This window comes from Fundulus heteroclitus, chromosome 7 (genome assembly GCF_011125445.2).
Source record: "Fundulus heteroclitus isolate FHET01 chromosome 7, MU-UCD_Fhet_4.1, whole genome shotgun sequence".
Classification (NCBI taxonomy): Eukaryota; Metazoa; Chordata; class Actinopteri; order Cyprinodontiformes; family Fundulidae; genus Fundulus; species Fundulus heteroclitus.
In genome coordinates this window covers 24,626,374-24,648,448 of record NC_046367.1, presented here as the reverse complement: position 1 = coordinate 24,648,448, position 22,075 = coordinate 24,626,374, and the positions used below count along the sequence as shown (strand labels likewise).

Below are 22,075 nucleotides of genomic sequence, written 5' to 3'. Positions count from 1 at the left end.
AGTTTGATCTGCTTTGCAAAGAAAAATGTGGAAAAACTCAGTTTGTTGATCTGTAAAGCTGGTGGAGACATAACCCATAGGAACTGGAATTGCAGTGAAATGTTTTTTTTTATAGAAAGGATCGACTCAGTAAGCTGAAAACAACTGTGTGCCACGCTCCAGATTTTATTGTAAGAAACAAAAACAAAGAAATGAACGCACCATTTTGCTTCCAATTCACAATTGTTTAATAGTTTGAGTTGGTCTGTCTTACAAAATCGCAGTAAAATGAACTGATGTCAGTGTTTGCAAAACGACAGAATGTGCAAAAGTACGAACACTTTACCAGTTCATTATTGAGGTATTTACTTCTTTTGGTTATTAGGAGCAACATTTAAACTGTTTAGCCTAAGTCATAAATACATTGTGACAATTTTGCATTCTTTCTAAAATTAAATTGGATTTTGACCAAATGACTAAGTTAGACTGCTGGTACTGTTTTGCCTGTGCTACACATGTAAGCTGCAGTTGCATTAGTTATATTTAATATATTTTAGCTTAGATGGTAAATATATTCTAAACTTTTATTGATTTATTTTTTATCTCTCCAGGCATGATGGAACTGATTCCCCGCCTGATGCTGAGGATGTTATAGTTGTGCTTAACAGCTTCCACAGTAAGATCATCAAAGTTAGGGTGAGAACGTTTCTCAGATATGTACTATATTAAGTCTCGCTACACTTCTTCTTTCCATGATTTCCCTGCCGCTCACAAATTTTAGGTGTTGGAACACTTAACTAATGCTTGATAAAACCTGTGTAAGCCTAATTGTTATGCATTTACTTACAGGTGCAAAAGAAAGCGGAGAAGATTAATGAAGACCTTTTGAGTGAAACTAGTGAAAGCAAAGGCATTTGGGACTCCATAGTAAGGTATGTTCAAAAACGCACCTCAAAGATGATGAACTCTACTTAGTTTTAATGCCTTCTGTCCAGCTGACAGGCAGGAAACACCGAGTTCTGTGATTGATAGTTTTGCTTTCGTTTGTCAATTATACAACACGGTTTCAGGAGATCTTACCCTTCCCCTGGATCAAGACTGCAATACTATGCTGTAAGATCTAGTCTTGCAAAAAATATGTGCTTCTGTAGGTATGTGTGTGCATTTGCGTGTGTCCCCAGCACTTCCTAACTGTGTGATCCTTTCTTCTCATTTAATGCTTGCTGTGTGAAGTGTTTGGAGCACTTTTGAGAAAAGGTAGGGCAGTCTTGCCGAAAACCGCTTTAACACATAAACCCTTGTTAAATTCATTAACACGTCGTGTTTATGTGTTGCTTTATTTTTATGCGCCGCTGTACTAAACATTGGGTTGAGTTCAGTAATTCCTGTGGCTTATTTTAGTGTCAGCAACTCTGATAATAGTTTTCGCCTCTAATAGTTTACCCATTTGTACTAGTGTTGTGCTGTTTCACTTCTAAGTTGACCAAGATGGCTATGACGGCTATATATGGGGATGCTTTTGAGCCCTGGGCTACTTTATAGCTCTGTGCTTAAGAAAAGTTACATACGAGGAGGAACATTTCTCTGTGCTTTACTTTCATGGTTTCCCCAAACAACTTGTAAGCATTCTCATCCTTCTCAACCTCAGTCTAGTTTTTGACACCATCTCCCACACCATTGTCTTTGACCAACTACAATCTATTGGAATATCGGACACTCCTCTGGACTGTTTTAAATCTTACATCTCTGATCTCACACACATTCTTCAGTTAGAAGAATGGTGTTCATAAGGGCTCTGTATTTGGCTCAATCTTTTGTCATTTGCTTCACAAATTCGGCATCAAATTCTGTTATGCCGATGATACCCAGCTCTACCTCTCCACCAAATCCATCCTCCCAAATCCAAATCCTGACACCCAGACTCCTACAAAAGAGTCTGGGTGTCATCTTTGATGGCACTTTATCTTTTCAAACCCACATTAACAACATCACCTGGTCCACCTACCTACCTACCTACCTACCTACCTACCTACCTACCTACCTACCTACCTACCTACCTAACCACCCTCCCTCTCTTTGCTATGTGACTGTTTGCAGAAAGTCAAAGCTTAGTTTCCATCAAACTTTCTCAATCTCAACAGTGATTAAACAGAAATTCTCCTCATTGGGACCAAATCCATCCATCCATCCATCCATCCATCCATCCATCCATCCATCCATCCATCCACTTTATCTGTTCAAGCCAGCATCAACAACAGCACCTGGTCTGCATACCTACCTACCTAATATTAGCTGCCTCCACCTGTCCCTCACTGCTGCCACTACCGCAATCCTAGTTACACACCCATTGTCACAACTTGTCTGGAGTATTTCAGTTCTCTCCTTTTTGGTCTCCTCCATAAACCCACTGATAAACTTTAACTGGTCCAGAACGCTGCGGCCCGTGTCATTCCTAAAAGACAACCCACCAGTCACATTTCACCTGCACTTCAACGGCTCCACTGGCTGCCAATCAGATACCACCTGGAGTTCAAAATCCTGTTTTATGTACTTAAGGCCATCCGTCACCTTGCTCATTCATATCTGTCCGACCTCCTCCGCATTAACACTCCCTCTCGGTCTCTAGTTCAGCCTCATTGAGCCTCCTGCTCGTCTGACCGTTATGGGATTCAGGGCTTTTAGCCGGTCTGCTGCTTGCCTCTGGAATCCCCTTCCTCCTGACATCAGAAACACTGTCACTTTGTCTTTTTTTAAATCCTGGCTTAAAAGCTAATCTGATCAAACAAGGAAGTTCGCTTTGATTGATCACCATGGTCCTATTATTGTACTTTCTCATTTTTCTATTTTTGTTTCCTATTTTTTAACTAGTATTGCTTTTATTTATGTCAGGTGACCTTATGCGCCCTGAAAGGCACACATTATTATTTATTATTTTTATTTTAAATAAATGTATTATTATTATTATTATTATTATTATTATTATTATTATTATTATTATTATTATTATTATTATTATTATTATTATTATTGATGATTATAATAATAATAATAATAATTAAAACCGCAAGCGGTGATGAGCGGCCCTCGCAGCAAAGCGCCGCTCCGGCCTTGGCCACCGCTGGGATTTGCGCGCCGCCGGCCGCCTGCCACCGCAGATGCTGTCACGCATTTTGCCCGCCCGTCCACTGGGCGATTTACACGAACGTGTTCGGCAGCGCTCCCCCACGACTCACAAAAAATCTGGTGCAGATTCACCACAACGGACCGGTATAGCGCCCGCTTCACAGCAGACGCCGCACCAATCCGCCTGTCGATCTCCCGCTCCATCTTCCCCTCATTCGTGAACAAGACCCCAAGATACTTGAACTTCTCCACTAGAAGCTGGCCCTTGGGACTTTCCTTTTTTAAAAAGCTTATAGTTAGAGTGGCTCATGTTACCCTGAGCTACCTCTATAGTTATGCTGCTATAGGTTTAGGCTACTGCAGGACATCAGGGTCTATTGTTCTTCAATTTTGAATGACTGTTGTAATTTCAGCTTTTAACTTTTTGATTTTTCTTTTTTCTTCATAGTAGGCACACCTGGTCTGGCGTTCTGTTAGCTGTGGCTTCATCCAGGGAAGACAGATCACCCGCTATTATCATCTAATGTAGAACTTCTGTGCTTTTTTGTCTGTCTTGTTGTGTCTCTGCTCTGTCTTCTGTAACCCCCAGTCTGTCGAGGCAGATGACCGTTCATACTGAGCCCGGTTCTGCTGGAGGTTTTTCCTTCCCGTTAATGGGGAGTTTTTTTTTCCTGCTGTCGCTTCATGCTTGCTCAGTAGGTAGGATTGCTGCAAAGCCATGGACAATGCAGACGACTTCTCCCTGTGGCTCTACGCTTCTTCAAGAGAGAATGCTACTTGTCAAGACTTTGATGCAATGAACTGGTTCCCTTATATAGGAATTTTTTGACCAATGTGTATAATCTGACCCAATCTGTATAATATGATTGATTTTGACGTTGTAAAGTGCCTTGAGATGACATATTTCATGAATTGTCACTATATAAATAACATTGAATTGCATCATCTCTTCAGACCAAATAAACTATCACATTTTTTGAGACAGTTATCTCATTTTAAAGATATAATCATCTAACAGTATTACTCTTAGCAAGTTAAAGCTCCATAATAATTTTAGACCAGGTTTTAGTTCCACTCTTTTATTATGCACGTCTAGGCTACCTATAAATATAAAGTATGGCATGCCAAAAAACATTTTCAACAAAAGGCAATTTTAGTAATGGCCTTGCGATTTTATATCTAAGCATTAAAAATGATAATATTTCACCAATTTTCACAGCAAGATGGAAATAACGACTATCCAACATTTTAAGATTTTGTAAAAACTTTTTTCCTTTTTTACCTACCTTTTGAAATTAATACTTGTTTCTACTTCTCCAAAATTAAACTTCAAGAAAACTATTGTGCTGTCCTGGGGCCATATGCAGCTAGACAGCTAGGACAAAAGTTCCCCACAAAAGCTTCCTTTTCTTGCATTCTCTGAATAACCTTTGTTCCCAAATCTGGCTTTAAACATTCTTTTTGTAAAAAGACGAATATTTTTCCAAGGCAGAAGCGTGTAGAACAAATTCAACTTCAACATTAGCAGTTTCCCTAGCTTCATCGCTGAAAAGCAGCTTTTAACCGGAGCAAAATACGTCAAAGATCTTTTTTTAAGGTGAGAGCACTCACTATCTCACGTAATTCACATAGAGATCTAACAAAGTTGTGATGTCTCACTCTGATTAAATATGAACCCAAAACTTTTCTAACTGTTTTTGCCTTGGATTTCCTCTGACTAAGAATTATTATCTTATTTATGTAATGTATTCACGACATGAATTCCTTGCTGTCTTAACAAAAGGCAGAACAACTATAATGTTACTTTCTATAATTATTACAGGCTCTGCTGAGATGTCAAATTCTGGAGAATGCTTAGACACCCTGACACACAAATATGGATTAACTTCATTTCATGTGCACTCGTGAACTTGTTTTAGTTGATTTAGTTTTCTTGATGTACTGTAGAGCGTGATGAGGTCTGTTGTGGTATTGTGTGCACTGGATTGAGGGGACAGTTGGTGTTGTCTGTCAAACCCAATCTTCTTAAGCTGCAAATTCAGTAAAGTTACCAGATATATATATATATATATATATATATATATATATATATATATATATATATATATATATATATATATATAAAACAGTTGATTTTGTAGCCGAATAGAAGAGATGTTCTCAAAGCATCAAATAAGCCTTTTGACTTTTAAAAATGTTGTCCTTTTAAGGTAATTTTAAGTTACTTTTTAATAAATTTGTCAATACCCTATGACACTTCCTGTTGTCAGGGGGCGTGGCCTAAGTGATGTCATCATTTGACCATTGGATATTGTAGAAGACCCGATGATGATCAATCACAGAAAGTTTGGTGCCTCTGTGTGTTTCTGTGTAGGAGAAATAGCAGTTTTTCCTGTTGTCAGGGGGCGTGGCCTAAGTGATGTCATCATTTGACCATTGGATATTGTAGAAGACCCGATGATGATCAATCACAGAAAGTTTGGTGCCTCTGTGTGTTTCTGTGTAGGAGATATAGCAGTTTTTCCTGTTGTTAGGGGGCGTGGCCTAAGTGATGTCATCATTTGTCCATTGGATATTGTAGAAGACCCGATGATGATCAATCACAGAAAGTTTGGTGCCTCTGTGTGTTTCTGTGTAGGAGATATAACAGTTTTTCCTGTTGTCAGGGGGCGTGGCCTAAGTGATGTCATCATTTGACCATTGGATATTGTAGAAGACCCGATGATGATCAATCACAGAAAGTTTGGTGCCTCTGTGTGTTTCTGTGTAGGAGATAAAACAGTTTTTCCTGTTGTCAGGGGGCGTGGCCTAAGTGATGTCATCATTTGACCATTGGATACTGTAGAAGACCCGATGATGATCAATCACAGAAAGTTTGGTGCCTCTGTGTGTTTCTGTGTAGGAGATATAACAGTTTTCTGTTTTGTGGCGAGTAGGTGAACTTTGACCCCTGCTAACGCCCCTTCAACATGCTCAAAAACTCACCGTTTTGATAACTTTTAATTGGCCATGCCTTATGATCAGACTGACCGAGTTTCAAGCCGCTCGCTCGAAATCCCTAGGACGAGTTCGATCAAATACCAATGCTGTAAACGTCAAAAATGAGGTAAAATTACGACCTTCAATCTAAAATGGCCAACTTCCTGTGATATTTGCACTATGACGTTAATTGTAAATTCTGAGCGTCTTGCTTAGATCTACAACTGTACAAAATTTCATTACTCTACGATGAAGTAAGTGAATAGCAAAGGGTCCTTTGAAAATTTCTAGGTGGCGCCGTTGAGGCATTTTTCTTTAGATTTTTGTGACGACCTTAAAATTAACGCCCCTTCAACATGCTCAAAAACTCACCGTTTTGATAACTTTTAATTGGCCATGCCTTATGATCAGACTGACCGAGTTTCAAGCCGCTCGCTCGAAATCCCTAGGACGAGTTCGATCAAATACCAATGCTGTAAACGTCAAAAATGAGGTAAAATTACGACCTTCAATCTAAAATGGCCAACTTCCTGTGATATTTGCACTATGACGTTAATTGTAAATTCTGAGCGTCTTGCTTAGATCTACAACTGTACAAAATTTCATTACTCTACGATGAAGTAAGTGAATAGCAAAGGGTCCTTTGAAAATTTCTAGGTGGCGCCGTTGAGGCATTTTTCTTTAGATTTTTGTGACGACCTTAAAATACAAAATTTTAAGGTCGTCACAAATTTTAAGGCCCGAGCTTCGCTGCTCGGGCCTAATAATAATAATAATAATAACTTTAAAATACTCCTGTTAGTCTATAAATCACTGAATGGCTTAGCATCTAAATACATCAGACTTGTTGTCAGTGTATCAACCCTCCAGACCACTGAGGTCTTCTGGCTCAAATCTACTCTGCATACCCAAAACCAGACACAGATAAGCAGCATTTAGTTCATATCCTCCACTTTATCTGGAACAAACTCCCAGAAGACTGTAAAAGTGCTGAAACCCTGAGTTCCTTTAAATCAAGGCTAAAAATCAGTTTGTTTAGAGTTGGCTTTAAATGTTTATGTTGAAGTTTCTAGTCCAACTTTTACTGAATCTGACTTAATCTGACCTGCTGCTATGCTGGTGAAGATTCTCAGTCATCCAGGTCATGGTCATTCCAAAAAAAGGTAAAAAACAAAGCAACTGGACTTGTTTTCCGTAGTTGAAGACGTTTCACTTCCTCTCCAGGAACTTTTTTAATTGAGAAAGCTTCCTGAAGAGGAAGCGAAATGTCTTCAACTACGGAAAACAAGTCCAGTTGCTTTGTTTTTTACCTTTTTTTTAATGACCTGCTGCTACTATTCCAATGCAGTGCGCTTACCTCTGTAATGCTTTCCCTCTGTCTTCCATTGTTTTTATTTTCTTTTGTTCATGTACAGCACTTTGAACCATCTTATTACTGAAAAGTGCTTCATAAATAAACTTGCCTTGCCTTGCCACAGATATTTGCAATGACAAGTGTGATTCCATATATTGTGCATCTCTGTGGTCAATCAAATGAAAGTCATAGAAAACACATCAAGGTTTATGGTTTTAACTTGGCAAAATATAACACCCTTCAATGGTATTAATACTTTTGCGAGACACTGGAGGCATTATGTTAATCCATGCAGAGTATAAAATAAAACTTTCAGTTGTGTTTCTACCACATTTCCTGAATGTAAGACAATTGTTGTGAATTTAAGCTATGAATTAGATGGTGTCTGTTGTGGAGTCTTGTCTGTACTTCGCTTTGTGTGTTTGTAGATTCAGAGTAAGCATGAAATGGATGGATGCATATTATGGATTGATTATGCTGATTCCAGCTTCTGTTGTCTACAGTTGTGGATTTATTCAGAGCTCTGTGGTCCAGATTATCTCGGGTTATTCAGCCAAACAGGCTCTCACCTGACCCTCTAAATCTGCTTATCTGTGGAACCCCATTGTTGGGCTGAAGTCCCTTCATAATGGCTGGCTTACTCATCTTAGGCCATTGACATCCCGATACCCCACTGATGCCTGGTGGCTTAGCCAATAGTTCATCTGAAGAGAAGCAAAGTATGTCTCAATAGAGAAGCATATAACAAAAATCCTCCTAACATTTAAATAAAATAAAAAAACTTCCTCATTGTTCTACACCACCACAGAGTTTATATTGAAGTAACTTGCTTAATGTTAGTGTCAGGCAGCTGGTTTTAGAGGACACTGTTCTCCCTCCCCTCCCTTCACTTTCCCTGGTGTCTTCTTGGAGCCTCGGGGCTGAAGCCGTGGTTGTGATTGAGTGTGGGAGAGACACCCCTTCCCTCATCAGCAGTCCGTTACAGACAAGGACACTCGGCCTGACTGCAGACACATCTAGCCTGCAGCACAAGTCCTGATTTCTGTCCGCTAAATGTGCCTTGAATCATGAGCCGTTGCTCTTTAAGGACAGGTTAATGTGTTCACGAGTATGAAAGTGTCCTTTAGATTTTACTTCATTCTGCTGTTATCTCACATAACACATTTTAGGCTATTTTTTCAACTTAATGGCAATCTATAGACTGGACTTGCGGCTTCCATCAGCTGCAAGATGCTGAAAGTGTTTTTCTTTCTTATTTTCTGTTGGAAAAGAAGAATTGGCTGTTCTTTAGACACCAGTATTGGATAATGCTCCCAGGCACTCCTTTTCCTCTTTTATTTTTCATGCATTTAACTATTGGGTGCACATCGATGGTACTCTATAAAATTGTTCTGTTCCGGTCTATCTTTACATTTGAAAAACTGCAAGCAGCTAATTTCTGCTTGATAAATGACTTAAACAATCCATTATAAAATTTGCTGAAACATCAGCTATGCAATTAGCCGCCTGCTTGTCACAGCGCCGGACTCGTTCGCACTTCCGTCACATTCTTTAAAGTGATGCATGCGATTTAAACCACTTTCTTTTCTAATCACTTCGTTATCTGTTCTTCAGAATCCCCGGCAATGTCAGGTTATCAGTCTAATTCAGCCAAAACGATTTAAGAAAATTTTCCCAAAGGCACTGTATCACATTTGATTTAGATAGTTTCTTTGAGCAGTAGGGACTTTTTAAATGTGTTTAAAGAGGCAATGACTTGCTAGATCTCTTTGGTGAAACTTTGTTTTCACATTAGCCCCAATATAAAATAGTCGCTTCCAAGTATATGAAAGAGAAAATACAACTTTACAATTGTTTTCAGCTGTAGCACATTCTTTGTGATTACTGTAGCTTCAGTGAAATATACAGGCAGAAAAAGGTTTCTGACTATGTTGAGAGTTCTTGAAACTAAGTACATCTTGCTGCTTCTTTAGGATTCAAGAGGTTGAGTAGCAGCAATGCACTGCTAATTACAGTACTTGATTAATTAATCGTCAGCAGATGTTACCCACCTCTGAAAAAGCAGAGATTCAGCAGTTTGATGGTTTGATGTGTGAACAATGCCAAGGCAAGACATCAGAAATACTGTTTGAGAGGCAATTGTTGCTGCCCATTAATGTGGGATGGGACATAACTTCATTTCAAAACATGTTTGGAAATGGAGATATAACGGGTTATAGTTCTGTAAGCAAGATTATTTACTTATGTAAAGCATTTTAGACCCTTACTAATCTTTCCAGGATTGGATTTTCAAACAAATGCGGCCCGAGGTCAGCTGATACAATGTTAAAGGAATTCTAGAAAATTAAAACCAAGAGCTCTATCTGAAGCTCTAGAGACCTCAGTAAGCGTCTTCAATTTTGTGGCACAAATGAAAAAACACTATTGGTATAACATGTTTCAAACAGTTGCCAACAGAGGCACTGTTCTCTTTTTAAAAAAAATGGCAGGTAATTGTCAACATTTGAGCAGATTCTGGGCAACTAGATCCCGAACCATCCACCACTGCTACCTGAAAAGGTTAACAAAATGGAGGATACATACCTGTTTAAGGTGATGATAATGGCCTGCAGAAAAGTCATAACAAGGAACTGGTTGAGCAACGACGTTCCGAAACTGACTAAACAGACATAATGGAGAAAATCTATTCACTGGGAGAGAAAAAAAAAAAAAACAGACGTATTGTCTGAGACTGAAAACAGGAAAACTTGAACAACAATGGAAGAAATTGACTCTTTTTCAACCCACTCAATAGAAAGACTTTTAGGGTAATCCATTTTCTACTTGCTTGTGGCACCCCTCATGCTATATTATTTTATTTATGATTTTTTTTCCTGTGTTGTTATATTTAACCACAGTAAATAAAGAGTATTAAAAACTGGCAGGAAAACGTGGGTTTGCAATCCCATTAGAGTTCTGAAACAATGTTCTTTAGAGAGGCGAGATTAGACCACAGAGCTGTTTAACCATTATACAAATCACCATGGGGAAAAAAAACACAGCATATCAGAACACCCACTTTATTAGAAATGTCCAGCATGATGATGGATGGGGTGATGACTTGATCTTGTTTTGCAGCAACAAAAGCTGGGCACCTTGCAAGCATTCATTACACGATGAACTCCTCTTGGAGTCTTGAACTTGGTTAAAACGAAGTCGTCAACAGGACAATGGCATCATGCACTGCAGCAAATCTACAACACAGTTGCTGAAAGAGAAAAGAATCAAGGTCTTGCTTTGGTCCAGTCAAAGTTTTGACCTTAAACCGATTGAAATGCTGTGGTGGCGCCCTAAGAGAGCTGTGCACGAAGGAATGTTTACAAACCTAAAGTTCCTCCACAGCAATGTGAGAAATCAAAGGGAATTTTACAGAAATTGACTGAGCAAAGCAAGTTCATTTATGTGGCATCTTTACCACATTAAGCGAATAAATTTTATACAAGTATCACATTTATTGAATAACCTGAAAAATGTGCAATACATAAAAATAACTCCTGATTTACAGAAGCCATCGGTTTCTGAAGATCTTAGGTTTTTACAGAGTTTGGATATAGAGCTGAGGAGCTGGTGGGGTAATTTAAGGACTGGTGGGATCTAAACTGTTTTCAAGGTTTTGGTCACAACTGGCAGCAGCGTTTGGATGAGCTGCAGCTACCTTTTTATTACAGTTTTTTTAGAGACTAGTCAAGATGCCAAATACAATAATCCAACCTACTGAAGATAAAATCAAGCTCCATTGTCCCTGTCCTAATTTGACAGTAAACCCTTAAATCTGTTTAATTATTATTAGCTAAAATGTAAGTCCAAGTTCATAACAGCTCCTTGTTTTTTTGGATGGCTTATTTCTAATCTTTAATTTACTTCTGTCTCAAATTCATTGATCATTATGGACAGTCTGGCATGGTAGCAGGTTTGTGTCATCAGCATACATGTAATAAGAGACGTTGTGACACTTTAATCTGAGCTAGAGGAAGCTGGGAGATCTTTATAGTGACCAAGGAATGAAGCCCTGAGGAACTCCACATGTGATTTTTTTATGCTTGGATGTATGACTGCCAAATGACACAAACTAATCCAAGATTAGCCATTAAGATGTTAACCAATTTAAGTAATTACTTCCCCTTATTTCTGATCAAGGTGGTTCTACGAGTAAAGTCGTGTTCTGAACTTTTCCATCAATTTTCCCTGTCCTTCAGTCATAGACGTCAAGACTTTAAATAAGTAGTCTCCTCTGAATTCACTCACAGCTCTGCATGTCACAAAGGATCAGTCTCTCCTCAGTAGAAAGCACTGCTGAAGTTGTACACTGTAGCTAAAATGTTGGAACACTGTAGTTAAGCGGGGTGAACGTTTGTAAAAGGTTTAAGAGGCGCTAAAGGCTGAGAGTAGTTTTTACCAACCCCTAATCCAATTAAGTTGAATGGAAGATAATGCATTTTGTGAACCGTTCCCTTTTTTTTCTTTGCGCGGCAGAGACACGATGAAGCTCCTGTAGCACAAAGAGGTGTTTGACAAAGTTGGCTCTATATAAACCCCCGTACCAGTTAATTCCTTATGCGTGTATATTCTTCTGTCTGCATTATCTAAGAGGATGTAAACATGAGAATTTATTTATGCTTTCAAGAAACTATTCTAACATCTAATTTCAGCGCGCTAGATGAGTATCAGCAGGAGCTGGAACGTCTCAAATCATGTCAGATTTGTTGACTTCCACACCATTTCCAAACTCATTATTTTTATTTTATTTTAAGAAAACACATCAGCTGCTCAGTGCTGCATGATTTGTTTGAAAATTGTTTCTCCTGCCTTTTATAACCATAATTTGCCCTGGCTTTCTGAAAGCATGGTTTCTACAGCAGAAGTTTTGATTTGTTGCCTCTGTATGAAAAGTTGTCATGAATCAGACCACAGCTGCCTGATGTGTTCTGGTTTCATTTACAGCATCACAGGTGGTGGCTCAAAGAAGGATGAAGGAGAGAAGAAAAAGGAAGATATTCTTAATATATTTTCTGTGGCCTCCGGTCATCTCTACGAGCGATTTCTGAGGTCAGTTTCCTCCCTTCCAAGTTCCACGTGGTGAATACCATTTAGTTAATCTTGTCTCATCCCATCTCTCTTTCAGAATAATGATGCTGTCTGTTCTCCGGCACACACACACACCTGTCAAGTTCTGGTTCCTTAAAAACTACCTCTCACCTTCTTTCAAGGTATTGGTTTTTCACTATAAATGTCAGGGTTACTATATAGTCTTATGCGGAAAAACGTCTGAAAAAGGAATGAAAGATTATCGTTCATAATTTTCCAGGTCTGAAAAAATATATAAAAAAAGATAATGGAGTGTAAAAAAACTGCATGAGTTTCCAGAATTTATTTCTTATTTTATTATCCAAACAGTGATTAAAAATTATATATTAATTTCTATTTAAATACAATTTCATCTTTAATTTACTACATTGCATGTTCATGTTTACAAAAAAATTAGAGATTCACAACTAAATCAGCCAGTGTTGAACTGCTCAATTTCCCTTGATTGGCTCTAACTGGTGATTTACGGTCAAAGGTTTAGCTGATTCTGAAAACATACAAATAATCATACCCAACAAGCTGAATGTTTTGTACTCAAATGTCCTGAACATTTTAGAAACTGAGGGAAAAATCTAGTAATTGGAGCCAGAAAAGTAGGGAAAAAATGATGGGGGTTTCACACTTTATTTCCTATTTTACTGTGTAGATGGGAAACACATTCCAAATTTGTAAAACATGTATGAAAGAATAAATAGTTACCGTATTTTTCGGACTATAAGGCGCCCCGTGAATTTACGTGTCTGCGTGTCTTTGTCCACATATAAGACACATCGGATTATAAGGCGTAAATTTACACCAGACGCTGCAAAGAATTAGCTTACTTGGGTTGTTGTTGCTAACATGTACTCCGGCCGCAGGCTGCTTTACATGAATGCACTTCTAGTTTCGAGATTACAGTCAGGCAGTCTTGTAGACAGCTCAGGGTCCAATCAGGTAGTGACACAGAGTACCGTAATGCTCCGATTGTCCATTGAGCGGAGCGGGTTCGTTGCTTACCAAAGTCGTACTTACACATTTTAACAGATTTTTAGCACGTTGTACCACATAAAATCAGTCAGTCGGTAATCATTATATAAGGCGCACTGGATTATAAGCCGCATCACGCATTTTTGAGAAGATTTAAAGATTTAAGTGTGCCTTATAGTCCAAATAATATGGTAGAAATCAACCAATTAATTAGTCAGTCAATAATTGGCCCATTTTCCTTTGATCAGTTCTGATCTATGATCTGCAGGTCAAACACTGAAATTTATGAAATGTTTTATCCTTTTCATGAAATGCATCAAAACTAAGCACTCTTACTATTTTAGTCTTCAAATGCATAAACCAACAGCGGGGACTTTGATGAATTTAAGTCGGATAAAAGCCAGGGACAGATGCTTTGATTCATACATTTGAATAACCTCAAAACTACTTCCTTGATCAAAGAACCTTGCAGAGGGAGAATTTTATTTATTTATTTTTCATGTGTGTCCTTCGAGTAAAAAAAAAAGAGGCAACCGGTCAAAATCTGAATCCTGATGACAGGAGAAAAGAAAACAAGTCAGGAAAAACCTGATTTGTGCCTCTCTGATGGAGTTTAAATTATCTGTGTTTACCGTAGTTTAGAATATTTCAGTCCAGTCTCAACAAGTCTAGGTGTTGTAGATTTTTAAATAGAGCTCATTTTACTTATTAAACGTTTTGGTCTTTGTTAGGAGACCATCGCTCACATGGCCAAGTCGTACGGCTTTCAGTACGAGTTAGTGCAGTACAAGTGGCCCCGCTGGCTCCACCAGCAGACGGAGAAGCAGCGGATCATCTGGGGATACAAGATCCTCTTCCTGGACGTTCTCTTCCCTCTAGCTGTGGACAAGATCATATTTGTGGACGCCGACCAGGTATGGATAAACCCAAACTGTCTTCGGAAAGAGTTTCACGGCACTGTGTCAGTTAAAGCCTGACTCGTACCGTGTGAGTCTCACTGCTGGTGTGAAGATTTGATGGGATTTTGAAACTTTCTCAAGTGTCATCAGTCTTTTCTGTACTGTGCTCTCTCTCTCTCTCTCTCTCTGTCTCACACACACACAGATAGTTCGGGCTGATCTGAAAGAGTTGAGGGACCTGGACTTAGAGGGAGCTCCTTATGGCTACACGCCGTTTTGTGACAGCCGCAGAGAAATGGAGGGGTATCGCTTTTGGAAGAGCGGGTACTGGGCCTCGCATCTTGGACAAAGGAAATATCACATCAGGTAATTGAAACCTGCTTAAATGGACTGGACCATGATTACTACCGTATTTTTTGGACTTTAAGTTACACTTTTTTTTTTCATATTTTGCTGATCCTGTGACTTATATTCAGATGCGACTTATATATCAAATTTAAATGGTAATTCATCTTGACCAGCATGAATCAAGGAGTAAACTTTACTGTCTATAGTATATATATTCATTGTATCATGATGGAGTTACAATCATGCAAAACAAACCAACCCCCAGACCGAAATTCTCAACAAAATCCGAGACATCCCCCGGTTTTCGTCAGAGAAATCTGGTCACCTTAACTTTAAAATGTTTTGAAACATTAACTTATAGACAACAAAGACTGACAACATGTTTGTATGTTGATTCACTGTTTCGGTATGCATTCACGCAGCACAGCGTTGCATGGTGCAGCTCGAAGGACCCACAACAGAACCCTGTCATTGGGCTGTCAGTGAAGCTAATAACAGCTAGCACTAGCTTACAGGTCTGTTGGCCGGTGTTTTAACAACTTGCCTGATGCGTATAGTCCGGTGCAACTTTTATATATTTTTTTCCCCTTTATGACGCGTTTTTTGACTGATGCAACTTATATTCCAGAGCGACTTATAGTCTGAAAAGTACGGTAATGTTATTGTTTTGCATTTGAACCGTTTTATTGTGGGATAATTAAACAAGACGGGTCTTTGATTTTATTAAAAGTAATAATTAGACAAACAATTTTTTGTATATTGTTGATTTTTCTCTATCACACAAGTGTAAAAGTATAAATATAAGCTTAGATATAGACATACACCCTACTAACGTTGTGCTAAATGTTCCTCACCACTTTTTTAAAGCCATCAACAAGCTTCTGGCCTAGCTCTGGCTTTATATTTGACCAGAATTGGTAGAGCTCTTTTTAATAGATCATTGTTCTGTGGGAACAGCCAGTTGTGTTCAAGTTTGAACCTGGTGGCAGTTGATTTGTGGTGAACGTGAGAGAAATTTTCAGTGAATTACACAAATTTTCTTTCATCTGAGGATGGCATATTGGGGCAGGTGGTTGAAACAAAGACACGTTTTGGTGTTCGTACAGGACAGTGATCCAACACTCACATCAAAACTGGTTTTGAAATGGAAGAGGAGCAAGCTAAAAAAAATCTTTTGGAAGCTTTGACCTCAACAATATCAAATGTACGTAATATTTACATAAAAACTGGATCTGTGGAAACCAGAGTTGTCTCCGGATCTTGTAGATTGATGCAAAAGCATGTGGTTGAGGTGCAACTTCCAATTATTGGTGAGGATATTTGTCTATATATTGAGTCTCTGTTTAATTTTGATGATTTGTGAATTGTAGAAAATCCACCAAAAAAAATTACATATTTGTGTTATAAATTCTCTGATGTTGGTTGTTGTATAATGTTTCCACCCTGGAAAAAATAACTGTTCAAATGTTCTGTCAGAGCCCAAAATTGGTAAGTAAAAATTAGATTTAAAGAGAAAGAAATGTATGATTTGGAGCCATTAATCATGAATTTTATTAGAAAACTCTTGACAGCGTCTGGCTTTGATGTCTCCCTGAATCAGTCTGATGGAAAATCAGCGGGCAGCCCGAAGATGAACAGAGACAAATTAACTCTCTGCTTCACCACAGGCTGATAACAGAATATATGTATTTCTCTGCATCTTTGTGACAAAATCTCTTACTCCTGAGCAGCATGTGTCCAGCACACATCTGCAGACCAGAGAGAACACAACACACCCAGGCATTTTTCTATTGGCTGGTCTGACAACAACCAAGAACTCCAATCAGAGGCGATCGGTACCTCGGTAGCTGTTATCAACCTGCAGTGTTTATGCCGTTTTCTCTCTGCACCCTTTGCACCCATAAAAAAAGGAATCTGATTACTCCTTTGAGACATTTTTCACACATGTGCAGCCTATCTCACGTAACAAAATGCAGTAGAAATGGAGATCTGTACAAAATACAACAATTGCATATTACATTTTAGAACAGGCAGGTCCTCATCAAGTAAGACGCAACACGGTCTTTGGAGCGGCACATTTGTGCTCCTAAATTTTGAATTTGATACTTTAAAACTTATAAACATATTTACACTATTTGGGCAGTTCAGATCGCAAATATTTTTCTTAAGTCAGTCATTATCTGGGATTATTTACTTACGGCTGGTCTATTTTCTAATACTTGTTTAAAGAAACTGCAGCATCAGCAGCACTAAAGAGAAATCTCCGGAGATCAAAAAAACATTAAAACATGTTTATGCATTTTCAGCATCGCCGGTTTAATGCGCACTGGTTCCAGAGGCAGGGCTACATTTGGTTTATGGCCTCATAACTGTGCAACTTCATTTATTGCATAACTGATAAACAGAGCAGTAAGTTGGAATATTGCATATTTATCTGAGAATGTGCAGCGCTCGTGTAGCGCGTTAGAAGATGCTGAACTCAGATCTGCACCAGTGTTCTGGTACAAGTGTAATGTTACAATATACTTGTGTTAATTCATTGTAAAGAATGTGAATCAGCGTTTAATAAATTGGGCGTATTTGTATTTTACTTTTCTTTGACCGCAGCAGATGAAGTGATTAGCAAGTCTTTTGGACACGTCTACCAGCTTCGTACATCTAGAGAGGGAAGTTTTACCCACTTACAAAATACCTAAGCCTCAATCACAAGTTGGTCTAATTGAACTGATACCATCCATAAACATACTGGGGAAGATTCTCAGTCATCCAGGTCATCAAAAAGTCTGGAGTAATGTGCAGTACCAAGCTTTATACTGCTGCCTAACAAAGGCCTTGCAATGGCTTAGGTACTGCACATTACTCCAGACTTTTTGAATTGAGAAAGCTTCCTGGAGAGGAAGCGAAACGTCTTCAACTACGGAAAACAAGTCCAGTTGCTTTGTTTTTTACTTTTTTTGGACCATCCATGAACATGTTTCCAGTCTTGTGACAGATTCTCTGTTGTACTTGGGTTTTATTTGGGTCTGGACCAACACATGAATATGCTTTGTTCTATACCTAAACCAATACAGTATTTCCGTATGTTACATTGAAGCTAGATTTAAGGTTGAATTACACAATGTTTCCAAGCCTTTATTTCTGTTTATTAAATACAACAATGTGGGCTTAATGAAAATGATCTCTAACACTGGCTGAAAGGTTGTTTTCAAAAGGCGCTTTTAGTCTGGTAAACGAGCCTCTTCAGAAGGCCTATTCTGACGCGTCGAATGTGACTCTATAATGCCGTGTTCGACGCAGAGAGGTGAACTTGTCTCCTTTGGTGTCTCATCCAGTGCTCTATACGTGGTGGATTTAAAGAAGTTCCGTAAAATCGCAGCTGGAGACAGATTACGGGGTCAGTACCAGGCTTTGAGCCAAGACCCGAACAGCCTGTCAAACCTGGACCAGGTACACAAACACACACACCCATGAAAAAGCTGTAGATAATATGTAACTGGTTGTTTTATATGAGCGTCTGTTTGTAAAAGCTGGAATCATTTGTTTTGTCGTATTTTTATATTTTTAGGACCTTCCTAATAACATGATCCATCAGGTGGCCATCAAGTCTCTTCCTCAGGAGTGGCTGTGGTGTGAGACGTGGTGTGATGATGCCTCCAAAGTTACAGCTAAGACCATCGACCTGGTGAGTCCTGCAGCTGGAAGTTTTGAGGTGCATTAATTGCACGATACGGTTCAAACATGTTTTACACAATGGAAGAACCAAAATTGCAGTGATTGGTCATAAAAAGGTGGAGGGATGAAATCCGTGGGGTTGGGCTGTCAGACCCCCCCCCCCCCGGCCTTTGGGGAGATGAAGCATTACTTCATCTCTGCCGGGTTAATTTTGATCCCTGCAGGTCAAACCGTCCGTCATTTCCAATAGTTGCTCGACATCACAAATGATCATGATCATTACCAACCTACCGGGCCCAGGCATACCTGCATAACACACAATTCATGTGTAACTTCAAGTAATACATGTAGCGTAGACTGACGTTTACGTCAATTGTATATAGTCAGTGTTTTTCACTTTATTAGTGCAGAAAATGACTATTTAGAAAGGTGTTCATTCAAAATTCTGTAATAAACAGGTAAATTCTAGAAGTCCACTCAGGATTTTCTATTATTTCTGGTCTAATTGTTAATCCGTGTTTTTCTTTGTGTAAGGATATTTTTTTTTACCTTCAAATCTGCTGAAGCACTGAAACGTTTGAGCGTTTTTCACCCGACCACCGACGTCTACGAGGCACTTGGCATTTAAGCAGGCAACCACTGAGCAAATCCTACAACGTCCTAAACTAATTTAGACAATTACTGGACGTGCTCCAGCAGACTGAAATAGGAAGCGCCGTCTCACTGCGGCGCAGGTCACCACTTGGTAACTCAGACACAAGGCAGGGCATAATGTCCTTTTAACCAAATTGCAAATCAAATTAGGTGCAAATGCCTGTCGCAGACCGCACTGGAACCCGGGGGGGGGGGGCTGACTCGTACGGACAAAGTGCCTCTGGCGATGTGTGAGCGATGTGTCGGTCTGCTCTTCCGCTGCAGTGTAATAATCCGAAGACCAAGGAGCCCAAGCTGATGGCTGCGGCGAGGATCGTGCCTGAGTGGGTAGAATATGACGAGGAGATAAAAAAGCTGCTGAGGCAAGTCCAGGAGCAGACGCCCACGCCCTCGCTCCATAAAAAAGGTAAATAAAGCGGGGAAAGACGTCCCCTCGCAACACACTCCTGTTGTATTAATCAAAGTGTAACCTTTGTATGTTATTCCTCGGCACGATTTAACCTTTTCCCTATCTAGATTGTTTTCTCTCTCTCTCTCTCTCGCATTAAGTGCTCATTTTCGGCATTTCTTTCCCTCGGCAGAGAACCGGCGAGATGAACTTTAGCGTCTGCCAGAAGCCTGGTGAAGAGGAAGCAGGCAGCACCTTTTTGCACGCAGGCCACCTGTGAAGCTTGAAGACAGACAGTTCCAGCTAAACATAGCTGTGGAGTGTTACATCCCCAGCCGGATGAAGAGGATGTGATATTTTCAGAGATGCCATATCTGCTTCAGAAGTCAGTAAAAAAAATCTCACAAACTCTGCACAGGATTAAATCGTTAAAGGGCAGCCAGGAGCCCGTGGCTTGAAGCTCCACAGTCCCATTATTGGAGCATCACGGAAACAGTCCGATGGTTCAAAGCACTACATGTTTGTTTTTTTTAAGAGAAATATTTGGCATATGTTGCACTGCTCAGGTAGAGAAGGCACGTTTCTAAATGCCTATCAGTATTTAAGATTCTAATAAACACAGCTATGTTTTCTTATTGTTAATTTGACCGTCTGAACCGAGTGAAGATGACTCCGCCTTCGTCTGTCGTGCCAAACCAAAGTCGACTGTTATTAGATTTCACACAAACTGCATTATAGTCAGCCAGCCTTTTGTTAAGCCCCACCCGCCTATGATAACTGATCACTCCTCACTTGGCAGCTCTAACACACAAAATGTAGCAGCAGTTCTCATCTTCATGTTCCCCGCATGTCTGTTGTCATCTAGCAGTCCCTGACCCACATTGCTTACAGCAGGGCTAAGTGTCTGTTCAGGCCCTCCATGGCTTCCACTGACAGCCGGAGACCAGAGCAGGTGGTGAGGATTTAAAAGGTGAATCTTCAAGACGGAGGAATGGAAATCCTTTTTTTAAAAACCTCGATATCATCGTTTAGAACAGGGGTTCCCAAACTGTCCAGCCTGCGATCCCCTTTTGTGCCGTAGTTTTATAAGAGCTCTTGTTAAAAAGGCATAGTAGTTTTCCCCCTGTGGTAAAATAGCGACTATTGAGCATTTTGTAAAGTTATGTTTTGGTATCGGTTTTACAAATAAGAAAAAAAAATCATTTCAGCACATCAGCATCAGATTATTATTAGAGTCAGGACTTTGAAACATTTGTGCCAACGACTGTGTGACTTATTACAACGTTGTTCTTGTAATATTGACTTTATTGTTGTAATGTTTATTCATGTACAACCTAATATTATGAATCAACTCTCATAATTTACACAGAAAAAAAATCAGATTAGGGCCATCATAGATTAAAGAAATAAATTATTGGCTGTGGAGGAGTACATTTCCACAAATGGAACTAAAAGAAATTAAGATTTGACATATTTCCAAGAAAAAAAATCCATTTCTTTTTTCTTGATGACGTAAAGTCTGAAATATTCCAAAAAAAAAAAAGGTATAATTTTCCATGATTAAAAGCATGCATTTGGGATCCCCTGGTGTAGACAATAGGAAAGGGAATAAAGTCTTGAAAAATCCCCTTTTTTTTCCCTCCACACTGCATCTCCGTTTACAAAAGCTGAAAAATACTTCGATCCAGTTCCACTCTTTTCTCCATTTCTAGAGACGGTGTAGGAATCCTGGACTACAATCAATGAGAAACCAGAGAAGGTTTAGAGAACGGCTGAAACCAACTCTGCCTGTAAACGTTACTATTTGTGGGCGACATGATGAGATGTTACTCTAAAAGTCTGGCATCAGTGCAGGGACTGTTAAATTAAGTTCTGTTTAATACTGTAAATCCCCCGACCTTGTCACTAATGTTCAAGGTCGTCCAGTCTGAACACGCAGCTCTGCCAAAGGTGTTCATGTACACTTCAGCACAGATTTGTGTCAAATCTTTTAACTAAAATTCCTGGAACACAGTGTAGGCATGTCTTTAGATAAATCCAAAAAAAATTAAAATAAAAAAATCAGTTTGGAGGTATTTAAATACCCAGTTTTTCTTACAGCTGGTAATGTGTTAGTTTTAGCGGTGTTGTATGCCGAGTTTGTGCTGCGAGGGAAAACTGAAGCGTTTACATGGAGGGTTCAACGTCCGCTCACAGAACCAAGAATCCCGAAGTCATGTTTTTCTGGCTCGCATTTACAGTTTTTAACTCATGTTTGTGTGAATTACTTTTCCATCATTTGACTTCTTATAGGATCCAGTGATTTTGTCTCAGGAATCAGAAGAGTATTGCTGCTCAAATTAAGCCAAAATGTTGTTTTTACCGATTTGTGTTTAAAAAAAAAAAAAAAAAAAAAACGGGTGCAGGCAGGCTGCCTTCATGACACCTCTGTTTTGTTCTTTATGTAAAAAAAAAAAAAAAAAACGGGTAAAAATAAATAAACCTTTTTACTGTCTGTTTTCTATCTCATTGGTCATCAGTGGATGTGTGCATAGCTACTAAACTTTATCAAATGTTTTACTAACTATATTTCTTTACAGCAATTCACCA

The 22,075-nt window shown here is 39.2% G+C and overlaps 1 protein-coding gene across 4 annotated transcripts in view; it reads left to right on the top strand.

Moving 5' to 3' along the window:
- The window catches only part of uggt2 (UDP-glucose glycoprotein glucosyltransferase 2), a 61,990-nt gene extending 40,010 nt beyond the window's left edge, over positions 1 to 21,980 (top strand). The window contains exons 31-41 of one of the 4 annotated variants that reach the window (XM_036139241.1): positions 591 to 675; positions 829 to 911; positions 1,213 to 1,236; positions 12,416 to 12,520; positions 12,597 to 12,681; positions 14,257 to 14,439; positions 14,630 to 14,790; positions 18,105 to 18,219; positions 18,338 to 18,454; positions 19,363 to 19,504; positions 19,680 to 21,980. In XM_036139241.1, coding sequence (XP_035995134.1) covers positions 591 to 675; positions 829 to 911; positions 1,213 to 1,236; positions 12,416 to 12,520; positions 12,597 to 12,681; positions 14,257 to 14,439; positions 14,630 to 14,790; positions 18,105 to 18,219; positions 18,338 to 18,454; positions 19,363 to 19,504; positions 19,680 to 19,702 — 1,123 coding nt within the window. In that variant the 3' untranslated portion in view covers positions 19,703 to 21,980. Of the gene's footprint in view, positions 1 to 590; positions 676 to 828; positions 912 to 1,049; positions 1,093 to 1,212; positions 1,237 to 12,415; positions 12,521 to 12,596; positions 12,682 to 14,256; positions 14,440 to 14,629; positions 14,791 to 18,104; positions 18,220 to 18,337; positions 18,455 to 19,362; positions 19,505 to 19,679 lie in introns of those variants that run through there. The other 3 variants (XM_036139243.1, XR_004931390.1, XM_036139244.1) reach the window with 3 other exon arrangements.
- The last annotated feature ends 95 nt before the right edge of the window (positions 21,981 to 22,075 follow it).